Source organism: Aphelocoma coerulescens, chromosome 3, assembly GCF_041296385.1.
Source record: "Aphelocoma coerulescens isolate FSJ_1873_10779 chromosome 3, UR_Acoe_1.0, whole genome shotgun sequence".
NCBI lineage: Eukaryota > Metazoa > Chordata > Aves > Passeriformes > Corvidae > Aphelocoma > Aphelocoma coerulescens.
Genome location: NC_091016.1, coordinates 56,496,975 through 56,511,974, shown reverse-complemented (window position 1 = coordinate 56,511,974; position 15,000 = coordinate 56,496,975). Strand labels below are relative to the sequence as shown.

Genomic DNA, 15,000 nt, shown 5'->3' with positions numbered 1-15,000 from the left:
AGCTCCCTGTCCATTAAAAACCCTGACCTCAAGTACCTCATGCATTTTGCATATGATGTGTTGCATAAAGCAGATTTTATTATTATTTAATGAACCTCTGTATCTGATCCATCATTTCAGTTGCAATACTGGTAGCATTGATCCCATGTTTAAAGCTTTTTAGGAAAAGGGACACATCAAACCGAAAAAAGCTAGCTTTAAACCAGTTATGAAGCCTTCATTTCTGATCTGCTGTGTTTGTGAGATAGTAGCAAATTCTGTGCTAATTTTTTCTTTTCCAGCTGTTTACCTCTGCAAGCGGACAATGCAAAACAAAGCAAGGCTAGAACTAGCAGACTATGAAGCTGTAAGTACCTGGCAAAAAGTAAATTTCTCTGATCGGCCTAATGAGCCCGTGAAATAATGTTAAGCATGTGTACTACAAGCATTATATGTGAAAATTTATTAGTTATCCAGTTCTTCCAGCTTGTGGGTCTAACACTGCTGAGTAGTTTAAATGGTGTTTGCGAGACTATAGTGATGGCTAACTGGACAAATGTTGAGATTACAGTCCATCCCTAATCTTACTCTGCTCAGATCACCATGCCAGGATCACAAATAACTTCACAAATCCCAGGTACACCATGAGTGTCTGGAAGCAGTTGTTCTCTACACCATTTAAGGTTTGAACGAAGGATCTCTGACAACCTTTCCAAAACCTCTTGACAGATGTAGAAATATGAATCTCATTCTTTATAAGTGATGCTGACACTTGAGCCTTTTCCCATCAGCTAGATGAGAGGCAAAGAGGGTCAGACTAGAGGCATTCCTACTCCCTGATGGTTGTGCTGTGCCTCAGGCAAGGTAAGATAATGGGGGCCAGGAAGAGCCTGAAAAAGAGAGAGTTTGATTAGCTGATGAGGATGGCATTCGATAGGAGAGAGATGTCTTGAGTTCCAACTCTACCCCCAAAAAGTTCCTGAATTTTTCATGAGCATGTCAACATAAAATTCTCAAACAGCCCTGGCTCTGAGCTGAGAGCTGTCCAGCTGTGCTGCTGTGACCTGATAGCAGGGTAGTCAGCCAGGCCTCTCAACACACCAAATACTCCAGCCACAGCACCATGCTGACACGCTGTATTGCTTCTTCTGGCACAAGCTTGTTTTTCAGTGTACTGCGCGGTGGGGTATGCATAATTTTATACTTACATGCCTTAGAAAACTCCCTTTCAGTGTACAGTCCATGAGAGCCTTTACTGGTATTGGCAAGATCTCTAGAAAGTCTGCTCTTCTCTTTCTGTAGTCTTCATTTTCAGTGCCTATGGCACAGAGATACCTTTGCAATGCATAGAAATATAGTAAAAACAACACATTTTTTGTTAAGAAGACTGCATACTACTGCTGTTAAGCTGGGGAGAGATTGAAAAAGCTCTCTTGGAGACAGTGAAAATGTTCCAGCATCAATGGAAGAAAGAATTTTGCAAAGATTTTATAAATGTTCTTCCTGTTATTAGTAGGATAGATACATTTCCTGTACAGTATTGAAGAACTATAGTCTGCATTTTTAAAAATGAGGATAGCTGTGGAGGTTTGGCTATGCTACCAAAAATGGCAGCCAAAATTGTTCAGTGGAAACCATTTGCATGGATAACTGATGAGGAATTGTTGTGTGGATCATCCAGTATGGAGATAACTGCTGTTTTCTTTCATTATTACATACTTTCAAAACAAAGATGTTTCTTTGTACTATTTCAGAATTCCTAAGCCAGCACCCAATATATAAAAATGTTTCAGAAATCCCATGTTCTACTGAAGGATGCATCTACCCTTTTTATCAGAGTTTCAAAACTAAAATAGTCGAGGCATTCAAAAGTATTCCATCTCATTTGGTGTCAAGAAAAACTTTATATCAGATAAGTAAGGTCCATTTACACTGACACAAATATCGTGACTTGTATTACATCTCAGTGAGGGGGATGAGAGGGGAGGAGGGAAAGATCAAGACAGAAGCTATTAAAGAGTAAATAACTTGTAACCTAACCCACTAAAATTGCGATGTATTTTCAGGAGAGTTTGGCCAGGCTACAGCGAGCATTTGCTCGGAAATGGGAGTTTATTTTTATGCAAGCTGAAGCACAAGCAAAGTAAGTTCCTTTGGAGATGAGCAGTTTTCATTCTGCATGCTTTTTGAAGGGGGGGAAAGTGGTTGGACACTTCTTATGTTTAAAATTACTGTCATCAACACGGTTTCTTTTAAATATCCTATGACATTGACAGGGTTGACAAGAAGAGAGACAAGATAGAGAGGAAGATTCTTGACAGTCAGGAGCGGGCATTTTGGGATGTGCACCGTCCAGTGGTGAGTGCTGGTGGGGCTGCTGGCTCTGTGAGCAGGGCCACTGATAAATGTCAGCCATTGTGGAGCTTTGGGGTAGCCTGGGGACAAGTAAAAGAGCAGTAGGGTGAGGGGTTGGGGCTTGCTTCCCTTTTTTTAGGATCTAGTTTATATGAATCTGTTATTGTAGACTGCAGATGTGTGTGCATCCAATTCACGATTTTCAGTGAATAGATGTGTTGTGCCTGATTTCTTTAATCAGAAGGTACCTGTCTTTGACTATTATCATCTCAAAGGTTTCCTAAGGTATGAGTCATACAACCAAAATTATCAGCATAACTAAAAATACCCTTAAATGAGTCTGACTTCTTTTTTTCAGTCTGCTTTTTTGCTTGCTAAGCCTTTCAACTTCACTCTAGTTTTGTTTCCAAGCTATTTTTGAAGTACACAAAGGTTAGATATCGGCTTTGAGCTGTGGGAGTCACACACTGTCTATACAAGATTTATCTGAGTTCTTTTGTCAAAGTCCATCTGAAACAAAACTTTAAAAAAGAAAGGTTCTTGCATAGTCAACTACCTTGAGTGCTACAATTGTGAGACAGAATGTCAATTCTTACAATAATTCCAATTAAACTGTACTCTTTTTTTTTGCTTTACTACGGAGCAGTATCAGTTTCCCTTACCTAAACTTTCATTCACTGTGCATGGGGTTTGGTATCATTACCAATGAAATCATACAGGGACTGTATCTTTTACTCTGACACTGGGATAAGCTACTTTTAGTGGGGGAAGTAAAATTAAGTGATGATATGTGTAGAAGAGTAGAACGCAATGAGAAAGTTTAAATAAAAAATAGTGAACTTGAACATGGTCAGATTACATTTGTGACTGTGGAACTGAAGCCGTCATAGAAGAAAGGGATTTTTAGGTAGGATTTAGAATGTCAGGTAGAGAAAATCATTTCATGTTAAAGATTCCAACCACAGGCAATAGACGCAAGAAGACTGGGACATTATTGTCTAATCACTGACATAAAATAAGGAAGGAGAACAGAAGGAAATTTTCCATCTGATGTAGATTGGAGCTACATAGGGAATAGACACAAAGTATCTGTGGACCTGAGACCTGTGAAGGCGCAGAGAGCTTTTATATTTGCTGCAGAAATGGATGTAAAGGTTTTGAATCTGAGAATGAGATGTAATTTTCAGGTTTGGAAGAGATGAATTGTTGAAGCTTCAAGAGAGTTAAAGGGACCAGGACAAGAGGAAATTGAATCTGATTAAGAGCTTTGGCTGAACTGTGGATAAATCTGCCTGGTCCAGCAGATGTTTTTAATCTGGCTGTAAACATGCCTAGGAAATATCAGAGGCAAAAGACTGGCTTACAGTCAGCAATGTAGGCTCCTGGCTTTAGAAGATATAAATAGATGAATGGAGAGGTTCATACTTTGGCTAAACTGCTCCTCTCAAGAGTCATTGAAATAATATTTTTGAAAACATCGTTATGAATTTACTGTCACAGTAAAAGCCAGAAGCTTCTTTTGAAAAGAATAAAAGATAAAACACAAACAGACTGAAAAGAGGAAGGTGATGCTAGAGCTACTTACAATTTGTAGTGGCTTTTCAAGCCCCCCAAAGCCCTCCCAAAAACTTCTAGAAATGCTACTGCAACTCTGGAGAGCTAAATTTTTTAAACTGTTTTTAAAGGTAATGTTTGGATGAGAATCTGTGTATAATGCTTATTTTTAATTACAGTTTTTCACTTTTTGATGAAAGTTCAGAGGCTAGGGGTAGTGACAACATAGTTCGAAATCTACCCCAATGTAATTTTTTTTTTTTTTAACTGAAAATGAGTTTTGAGGATCAAATGTTTCATTATTTTTGTTTGTTTGGTTGATTGGTTTTAAGGTGAGTAAATAAATACTTTTTCAGGGTATTCTTGCAGGTGTCCTGGTCCTTAGTGGCTTTATTTGTTACCTACCCAGCTACAGTGCTGATACAGAAGCTTTACATGTAAAATATAATCTATAGATATTACCTTTGCATTGTATTTCAACTTTAAGTTGATGAAAGGGGCAGAAGAGGGAAGCAAGGCATCATTCCTAAAGGACAGTGCAGCAGTGCACTACAAGAATGGGAGGTATGAGAACAGCTGCATGGGCAGTGAAACCAGGAGAGTGGCGAATAACAAAATACAATAACAATAAACAAAAACAATAACAAATCAAGCTAAATTGGGGAAGTGAGTTACTTCCAGAGAAAGAAATTGAGAAGCTGCTTTTGTTCAAAAAGAAATGTCATGCTCCTTATTAAAGTCTTTGAAAGAGAACTTGTTTCAGCTTTCCTGAATTATCATCTCTTTTTAAACCCCATAATCTTACACTTGTTGAAAAGGGAAAAACAAGTACTAAAGCAGTAAATCCTCTGAAACATTCTCAAACCCACGCCAAATATAGTCAGAGCAAAGTAGCTGTGGCTTGCTGTAAAATTAACTCTTTTAGGTAACAAGAAAGATAGCTGATGTCTTGCTGTTACAAATAATTCGCTTTTCTTCCTGAGTTACGCATTCATGCAATAAAAAAGACCTTTTGGATACTTGCTGAGATTCAGATTAATTCAGAAGATAATGAGGGAAGTATCCTTTTCTTCTGTATCCTTTTCTTCTGAAAGTCACCTCTATGCTTTGTAACCGTAATAAGGTAAAAAAATAATTCATTTTCTCCAATGCATCTCTGGCCTTTGCCATCAGTCAGGGTGTTGGTTGTATTACAGTCACATTTAGCAGGTTTGTGTGCAGTTGTTTTTAAGATGAAGATGGGAAATGCGTAACATTCCTCTGTGTGTTCCTCTCCAAATTTTAAACTGTCTATGGTTTAGTCATAGTGTGATTTGATAAAGCATGAGCATGAGTCAAAGTGTGAGCCAGTTCTTCCACTCTGCCATTTATAACTTGGTTAAACCAAGTCCACAGGACTTCTCTTCCCATTGCCATTACTGGTTTGCTGAATAATGGTGATTATTTTGGTTCTTTGGGGAAAAAATTGGTATAAAATATTGATAAGGGTCAGACTTGATGACCTTAAAGGTCTATTCCAACCTAGATGATTCTATGATTTTATGAAAAACAGCAGCAATATTTGTGTGATTTAATACAGGACAGCAAAGTATCTGGGGTGAGTATGTCTAGTAAGGACAGCAGTAATACAGGGTGGGTTTAAGATAATGTTGTTGTAAAATTCAGAAGTATGTATCATTTCTGGATTTGGGTGGTTCTTGCCATTGTTTCCTAGCACTAAACTAGGAAAACAGTGTTCTTCAAATATTTTAAACTTTGTCACACATCCCACACGTTTTGCTTCTCTCTCTTTTTATGACATTCTATGTCCATTAATTTAATTTTCTCTGTTTATATTTTTAAATTGTATTTTATGTGATCTGAACATGACCCTTGACATCTGACCTATATGCAAAATGCATATTGGTTAGTGAAACTTTATGAGGTGTTGAAGGCCAGGCAGTGGGTTCTTTTGAATTTTAATGATTTTTTCATCCTATCCTTCAAGATCAGCCTCAGAGACTTGTCAAAACACTGAATTTACCTTGGATAAGGTGGTGCACACCTGCATTTCACACTCACTGCTAGACTTTTCTGGGCCAGTCACTTGTTTAGCCAGAGAACACTTCTCTCTGCTTTATAATAACATTTTCAGAAAATTTTTAAACATTTCAGAAAGCAATTGTGAATCATGGCATCCAACTTCTCTAGTGATACATATACACATAATTTTCATGTGTTCTTTTGCACTTGTTTGACCGTATGTCCTTAGAAGGGAGTTACCTCTACAGCAGTCAGGGAATGCAGCCAAACCAGCAATTGTCGCTCTCAGATAATTGCCCTTCTGGTAATGAAACAAAACTTTGTACAAAATTTTAATTACAAAAAATGGTTATAATATTTATGATCCATAATTGCATGTAGTTGAGGCACATATTTTTAAACCTTCTAGCTGGCCTGCTTAGACCTTTGTGGAAGATTTTGTACTGACATTACTTAGCATTTTTATTTAGTCTAGTACTTGAGTAAAGGTGGGGCAGATAGGGAAACAGAAGCCAAGTTTCTTGCAACAGTGCAACAAAAAAAATTTTGGAAGTTAAAACTGAGACATCACAAGTTGTGAAATAGTTCATTGATGAGATGGTGGAAGGACACAGAAAAATGATATGACAATATGGTTTTGAGTAAGACCCAGTTCTGTGTGAAACTAGGAAAATAACCTAAAGAAGTAAGTATAAGGAATTTTTTTTATAAGTGCAACGTTTATGCATTGATCTTTGTATCTGTGGGAATTAGATTTGCTGCTTTAAGCCAAAGCATTTTGTCAAGGATCTTCTTATAAGTCAAAAGGCATATAATCAGTTTCTAAATGTCACCTATATTTGCCATCAGCATTTTCAGAGACGTGCTAGACTTTTCTGTTGCCACTTCTTTTCAAGTGAATAACCTAAATTTCTTCTGTATGAAATTTGTAAAACAGCAGTTTCCTGCTTTTTGGGGTAAAAAAAATTGAGAAAGCAATTAAATTTAGCCAGTTTCCTCGTGCAACAGTGTCACAAATACTGGAATCTTCACATAAGCAAAAATCATTTTAATACATCCTTAAGTAAAATGAATACTACTGAAACACCACTTGAAAAATTTCAATGGATCTAATTTCTGTGCAACAATTTCTGGTTCTGAAAACCAGTCACTGCAAACGTGAAATGCTATACCATAAATGAAAACTAATTTGAAATTAAATCAACCTGCAAAAAGAATTAAGCATAGAACTTCAATGCAGTAGTATTTTCTTTGGTACAGCTTCTTGTTTAATTTTATATGACTTGTCTCAAGATTAAATTCTAATATCCTTTTTTAATGTATTTTGCATATTATGTGATTCTGTGACACACAGACTACTAATTTTTTTTAAAAAAACAATGATTAAATCTCATTCTCTTAAGGTGGAAGCCTGGCTTTCAACAAGATCTGTCCTTAATCAACAAAGTATGTGAGAACATGAGGATCCCTGTCATGGTCCAAGATGTTCTATCTTCTATGGATTCATTTTTTTCTTTCATTTATTAGTATTCTATTCCTTGAAAATTTCTCTGTGTCTCTCTTTCTACTGTTTCAAACAGGTCTTTCGTTTGCACAGCCAGTGGAATTCCTTGTGTTTCTGATACTACTCAGGGAAAAGATCCAAACTCTAGTTTGAGAAGACAAATAAGTATAAAGTGGAAATTGATGCAGTGTAGGTTTCTTTATTTTGGAAAGACACTAAAAATCTTTGAAATTTTAAGTGATCCTAAAGTCTATGCTTAAAGTGAGACTTCCCAGCTCTTAGTTTAAAAATTTTCTGAGTTTTACCTTGCTGCAAACATAATTAAAGTTTGATCAAACTAATTGATCAAATGTCTCTCCTTTGTCTGATGGTGTTCAAGCCTCATTTGTCTTGTCAGAACAAGAGAAACAACTCATAGTTGAACTTTTATCCATTAATTGGAGACCTTTCCATGTTTTGGTTAGGTCCATTACAGAACAACAGTGGAACTACTGTTATTTTGGTATTAGTGATGTTCAAATCAATCCTTGAATAAAGGATATATTGATTTTACTCACTGGTCCAACAGCAAGTTTTCTGTCCTCCCTGTAGGGCTGTCCATAGTATGTTTAACTTAGGCATAAATGCAAAATCCATTATTTCTCCATCAATATCTTTCTAGTGTATGACACAATAAGGTTTATTGCTCATTCATTTTAGTTTAAAAAATAAGTCTGTAACTTTTTATTATTTATCTCTGGTCTTTAATGAGTCAAAATGGAATTAGCTATTGAGGACATGTATTGAGCATTTAAATTCATTCTATGCTATCTGCATAATTCTCTACTAAAACCTTCAACAGAAGAGAACACTTAATCCTAACAAAGTTTTTATTAATTCTTATTAATTAAGACAATCCCTCCTTTGAAGGAAGCAGCTCAGTAAGATTTTACATTGAACATTCTGTGGCCTGAAATATCAGTCCAATAAACGAATACAAAAAGATGAAAAGCTTTTATTTACTTAATCAAAAGCCAGTAGGGTTTACATTATTATCAGCTGATAGCTGGTTGTAGTGGTTAAGCTGTGTACAACTAATTTGTTTCCATTATACTACTTGACTGTTGATCACTATTTTCAGGTATATTTGCAGCATATTGACAGATGTATCGCATGTTTTAAAAATGGATTTGTATTAAGAAACACAAAGACATTTGAGGTTAGTCTATGCAAGTCCAGTTCCAAGTTGTATTCACTTACTTCAGTGTCAGACTGAATCCATACATTGCAATTATTTACCTTGAGTTCCAAAAAGATAGTATTTAGAAGCATAACATATCTCATACATGATGAAAAGACTGTGGATATTGAAAATATCTAATGAGTCAGTAGAACAAGCAGGTTTTAATAACTTTCCCCTGATTATCTGCCAAATTTATGAGGCCTCTAGAAATGAAATATGAATTGTGCTTGTGTAGACTCTATACTTGAGAACAATCTTGGGATTTGCTTCCTAAAAATTATGTTTCAAAGGTGGTAATTGAAAGGTTACCTCTGCTTCTCAGAGGAGGTAATTTCTAACAGACAAGAGTCCATAGGAAGAGCTAGGTGCTAATTTTAGAAGTTTGGTCTGGAGTTGTAGAGAGGCATAGTCTTGATAGGAATTCTTTCCAAAGTAGTCATCAAACTTATGTACTTACTACAATTTACATTTGCGGTTACCATGGCCACTGGACTGTATTCTGAATATTAGTCTCTCTGTGTTTGCTTCTTATTAGAGCTATAATGAAAGTGGGACCTCCATAAAAGCACTGTGACTTAACAGCAGATATTGGAAGTCCAGTCACAGTGCTTGTTTGTCAGTCTAAACAACGAAATCAAAAGGGTGTGTTTTCAGAGAGATGGTTGTGCTAAAATTTGTTGTGCAGAAGCTTGGAATATGGTACTACTACAAGTAGCATATAATATGATAATTTCATATTTTATACTACTATACATGTGTATGAAACTCTAAGTACTGTAAAATTATATACTACTGTTGTTAAGTAGCTAGACCCATCCAATTTAGTTCATAGTTTGTAGTTATGGGATTATGCTACGTAATGGAAAAAAAAAAATCCACCCCTTGTGTCCTAGTACCTAAACTCAGCATAGTATTTTTCCTCTTTCTTCAGATTTACTGGGGATCTTGTTACTAGAGGTGTTGTCAAGTCCCAGTGTTCACACACTTGATTTCTCAGAGTTATTTTCACAGAACTGCTGAATCAAATGGGAATAGTAATTAAAACATACACCTTTAGGGAGGCTCATAAAGTTTGTAAGAGTGTTTCAGATTAGGTAAACCTATCTGATTGTAAATTAACCCCATGATTAGGTTCTGCAGTTTTACATAATAGTATCTTTTTCTCACCAAAAGGAAGTGGTTCCTGTAGCCCAGTCCCCGTGATCACTGATTTGTCTTTGCTGCCTTGGGTGGCATAACAGAGGCTGGTGAGATGTCCCCTAGCAGCACTAGCAGTACCTCATCCTACATATTTGCAGGTTCTGCAAGCTATTCACCAGCAGCTATGGCTTCTGGGTTTATTTTTTTCATCACTTAGTTGAGGTTCATTGATCTCTAATTATAAAGTGAACTACGTTTAAAAAAACACATTTTCTGAAATTTGTATCTGAGTTTGAAATTTTGCTGTCCTTTGACTGGACCTTAAAATAACAGCTGCTTTTCCAAATCCTGTTAAAGGCCTGACCACTTGTACTCATTATGTTTGGAATGTTCCTCTGAGATGTCCTATTGCACCAGCAAAGTTATTAATAGTGCAGCTCTTCTGCTGGAAAAGCCTCTTTATTCGTTGACCCTGAAGTGTGTAAAATGAGGTAAAATCCCAAAATACTCTGATAATCATTACCTAAACCTCAACTTTTCCCTGTAAGCCTTAGTGGGTTCTGCACACTTGAATAACTTCCATCTCAGTGAAATGAAAAATTGGTGCATTGCAGGAGAATGTAGCCTGTGTTTTTACTTATGAGAGCCTCAGTTTTAGCCATTACTGACAACTTACTCAATATAGGATTTTAATGTCTCCTTTGATGCTAGACTATGTATGAGAAAAATAATCTTTCCCACATAACCAGAGTCAAATTGGGTATTTTTCCAGCTAGCATCTCCTTTGATTTTTTCCAGCTGAGTGCCACTGGACTGTTGTTTTTTTTTTTTTTTTTTGCCTTGTTTCTTTATTTTTGTAATCTTCTGTTTCTTTTTTATAATCTTCTCCTGTTGATTTTTAACTATGCACTGCTCAGATAGCTGTACAAGTAAACTGGAATAGAAAACCTACAAATAAAAATGAACTCTGCTATTCTTCTTATTGCTCACTGCCTAATTAGCTTCTTTTCTCTACTTTAGAAAGTGAGTGATATGAATAGTTACTGTTGAGGGTTAGAAGACTCCTAGAAAAATGACAGGAATAGCAGCAATGACAGAAATAGCAGAATAGATTGCTGCAAGCTTACTTTTTTTGTTAAAATCTTCTATTTCACATAAAGTAAAAGACAGATTTCAATCTCTGATTTTTCTTATGTTTGTGTGCCTGACTTAATCTTTTCAAGTGAAAGAGAAGACCTGTCATGTTTGCACCCAGGTCCATAATTTAAATGTAAAGGCTTTAAATTCGGAGAGCCTGGAGATCTTGAAATTTAGTATTTTGCAATTACACTTATCAGGTTAGCCCATGCCTGCAAAACAAATAAAAATATCTATTTCAAAGTGTATTGACACTGAAATGCAATGAAATTTCATAAGGTATGTGATCAATCTACCTAAATATTTACTGCTTTAATGAACTCTGAATTTATGGGTGTGCATATTGAAATGAGGTAATTATTTTAAATAGTACCTATGTATTTTTAGCTAAAGAGACACTGAAATTACATTTCCTTAAATCAACCTGAGGTTTGTTTGTATGAGTTGAGCATGCACCACAGGCTGCTACAGGGCAGGGACAGCAGCAAGGAAGCACATACCAGTCTTGTTTCCACTCTGCTGTTTTGGGCTGGGGAAGGCAGAGAGATGAATTTCACACCAATGTGAATACTTGATTGGAGTGGTCTGTAAAGTGGATAATTTGAATTTCACTCCCTGCAGCTTGCGAAGTGTAGGTTGCACCACAGAAGTGTAGGCTGAGAGGGGCCTCTGGAGGTCTTCTAGTCCAACCTCTTGCTCAAACCAGTGCTAACTTCTAAGGTGAATCAGATTGTCCAGGCAGTTGGGTTAAACAAGCTTTGAAAATCACCAAGGATGGACATTCCGTAGCCTCTCTTACTTTTATTGTGAAGTATATTTCTTTATAGGTGACTGGAAATTCCTTTACTGCAATTTCAGATTACTGTCTCCTGTCCTCCCACAGTGCACCCTTGGAAAAGGTCTATCTCTCTAAGCCACCTGTAGACACAAAAGACAATGGTTAGCTCTCCCCTTTGGCAAGCATAAAAAACGTCTGTTCCTCCAGTGGATTTTCCCATTTGGAATATATTTCTTATGTTGTCTGTGGGGCCCAAAAGTAGTCTTGGTGTTCCAGAAGTTTCCTTGTGATGCTGAGTAGAAAGAAATAAACGCTTTGCCTGCTGGCTAAGCTATTGCTAGTGCAGCTGGGTATGTGGTTTGTCTGCATTGCTGCAAAGAGATACTGCTGACTCATGTTCAGCTTCTCCTTCAGATCATTTCCTACAGAGCAGCAATACAGACAGACAGTTCCCAGCCTATTGGAATGCACGAGCTTATTCCCTCCCACATACAGGGGTATATTTGTCTCAGATACAAGAAAACTTCTGGTTATTTTGGCTTAAGTAGATGCACAGTTAAATTGCCATCTTCTTTGGGAAAGAAAAAAAAAAGACATCAAAACTTCAGCTGACCTAATTATGAATATTAATTTACTCTCTGTTGAGCATTTTTCACTGTTTAGAATTACAAGCACATCCTAGCAAAAAGATTTTTATACAAAAGGGGCATTGACAGCAGTTGATTTGGGCTATGTGGCCAGGCAATAAAAAGGACACTTGGAGTGTGCAACTTTGTACAGCAAGCAGACTAAAAATACTCCATACTCCTCACTACTTGGATGGAAATAGACCATGTCTCAGGCCATTTTATGTAAATAATTAATTCTTCCAAAGAGTTGTTACAGGTTTCATAAAATTAATACACTGTAGCACTATTACAAGGGCTTAATTAATTAATTCACTGTTGCCACAGTTATCAGGGAAAGAACATTAATATCAAGTGGGTTTTTTTAGCTCAACATACTCTCAGATGTTTGCTTCAAATGCTGACAATAGCCAGATCAAGGCATGTACCTTCTGGTACCTCCTCTACTTGCAGACAAGATTTCTTCCTTCCTTTGTCTTTCTTAGCAGAATCCTGGTATACAACCTCCTACAGCAGCAGTAGAAAGTGGTGCTGCTTGGGTTTCATACTAATTTTGTTATCCAATAAATTGAAGTAGGGGTTAAAATTCCTCTATATGTGGGTTTTTCATGTTATTTGTCTGTGTCCATTCACATCAACAGTGAATTTATCACGACTGGACTGACATGTCCTTTAATGTAAATTAATACAAAGGCATTTGTACTTTGAGATAAGGACATGCTAATGGATGAAAAAAACTAAGTGAATGACAGTTTTTCACCCAGATATTTAAAAATTGATGAGGACCAAATTCTGCCCTGGTTATGATCTTGCTGTATGATAATTTCAACAAGGTCACAAGGCTTTCCTCTGTGTGTATTGAGGGGAAATTGTTTTCACACAGAATATTACTCCTGAAAGAAATAAGCATTCTATTTACACATATAGAAGAGTTCTCAAGTCTTCCAGGAAATCTGTTTGAAAACTATTTACAGTATTAGTATGCAAATTATATACCACACACTAAATGGGAATCTTGCAGCAGAGCACTCTGAGAGCCATCTCACTATTTGAACTATGGTAGTCCAGTTAAAAAAACAACACAAAAAAAGAAAACACAGCTGGATATAATTGTATTCAAACACATACTTATTATGTTATTGAGAGAATACAAGTAAAATTAAATGTTGTCCAGCAGAGGTTTTCCCACAAAGACTGAGTTATTTTAGCAAAATGTTCATATAATGCAACTTTTTGTGTTTATTTTAATTGAAAATATGTTTCATATTTATTCCTAAATATTGACAAATGAAATTTGGCAGCACCAGAGAAACCATAAAACCCATCTCATATCAAGTATAATTTAATATATATACTTATGTTGAGAAGAAAACATAAATTGTGACCCAAGCTACATTAGATACTTCCAGTCATATAATTTAAATCAAGTTATGAGAATAGTATTGTATAGAGGTAGTGATATATGTCTTAAACTCCTATTGTTATCCCAGGTTGTCAGAGTAGTTGATACGCCCTTTAGCCACCTCCTCTTCTTCACTGGAGCTTCCTGATGCTTCCCTGCCTCTCCCTGCCTGAGGCAGCTCTCCTGTCAGCTTCTCTTCAGTCCCACCTTGGTCCAGTTTCTCCCCACACAGTCTGTCCTGCGTGCCCCTGCCAGAGCAGTTTTCCTTCAGCGTGAGAGGTTTTAAACAGCCAGGTGTCAGTAAGAATCCACTAGGTGCTGTAGAAGGTCAGTACTGGGTTCGGCCTCTTTGCAACTAGCAAAAGCTTTGCCCTGGTTTCATTTCTAAAAATCTCCCGGAATTTCTTGTGTTCCTTGCATCAATCTGCACAATTCTGGCATGTAAGTTACCCAGGCAAGTTGCAAGATCTGTCCGTACCAATTTACTGCTGGTGGGCTTGAAATCTTTAAAAATAAGAGGCTTCAGATGAGGTTTATGCCTTTTTTTTTCCCTCTCCATTTTTAGGATGTGCTTTTAACAAACCATAACTGAAAACTGAACAAATAACAGTTTGTACCTTATGTAAGTGTGCCTGCTATTTAAATTGTTACATTCAAAGGCTGTAGATGTTGTTAAAGCCCCTCTCTTCTTCACTGCCAGCTGCTGCTGTAATCCTAAAGTAGATGCACTGGGGTTTTTTAAGCTTTATATCTCAGTATACTGCCCTGGGAAATTGCTTTCTGCTTTTAAATTGACCATCATGCAGAACTTTGTATTTTTTTAACCTGTCTTTTTCTTTGAGAGTTGCAATTTATGAGTTTTAAAATGCCCATTTTTGTTCAGAAGCACAAAGGGTACCTTCCCAATTCTAGTGTGTCAGATGCAGTCTTAAGAATGTTTATTGCTAGCAGTGGGGAACCTTTTCTACTGCAAATTTAATATGATCAAATGCACACTAATTTATTACTTTAAAATAGAAACTTATTTATTTATTAATTTAAAAAAACCCCATACTGGATTAAATAAAATCAATCTGGTTTTTAGAATATTTTCCAGAGGCAAAGTACCATTGCTCTGTTTAATGAAAGCTATTTTTTTCTTAGCTCTTCCTATATAAGCAATTTTTAAAATTTTGTCTTTGAAAATTTAGAGTCACATTTTTCGTTATGATAAGAAGACAGAGGTTGTATCATTAGTGTGATAATAAGTCCATCCTGGCTGTTGGGCAAGTAAATTCAATA

At 36.4% G+C, this 15,000-nt stretch overlaps 1 protein-coding gene across 8 annotated transcripts in view; it reads left to right on the top strand.

The window, feature by feature from the left end:
* The window catches only part of RGS7 (regulator of G protein signaling 7), a 265,432-nt gene that overhangs the window by 207,269 nt on the left and 43,163 nt on the right, over positions 1-15,000 (top strand). For all 8 annotated transcript variants that reach the window (XM_069010382.1, XM_069010378.1, XM_069010375.1 and 5 more), the window contains 3 exons: positions 282-346; positions 2,046-2,122; positions 2,256-2,337. In XM_069010382.1, the coding sequence (XP_068866483.1) occupies positions 282-346; positions 2,046-2,122; positions 2,256-2,337 (224 nt within the window). The remainder of the gene's footprint in view (positions 1-281; positions 347-2,045; positions 2,123-2,255; positions 2,338-15,000) is intronic.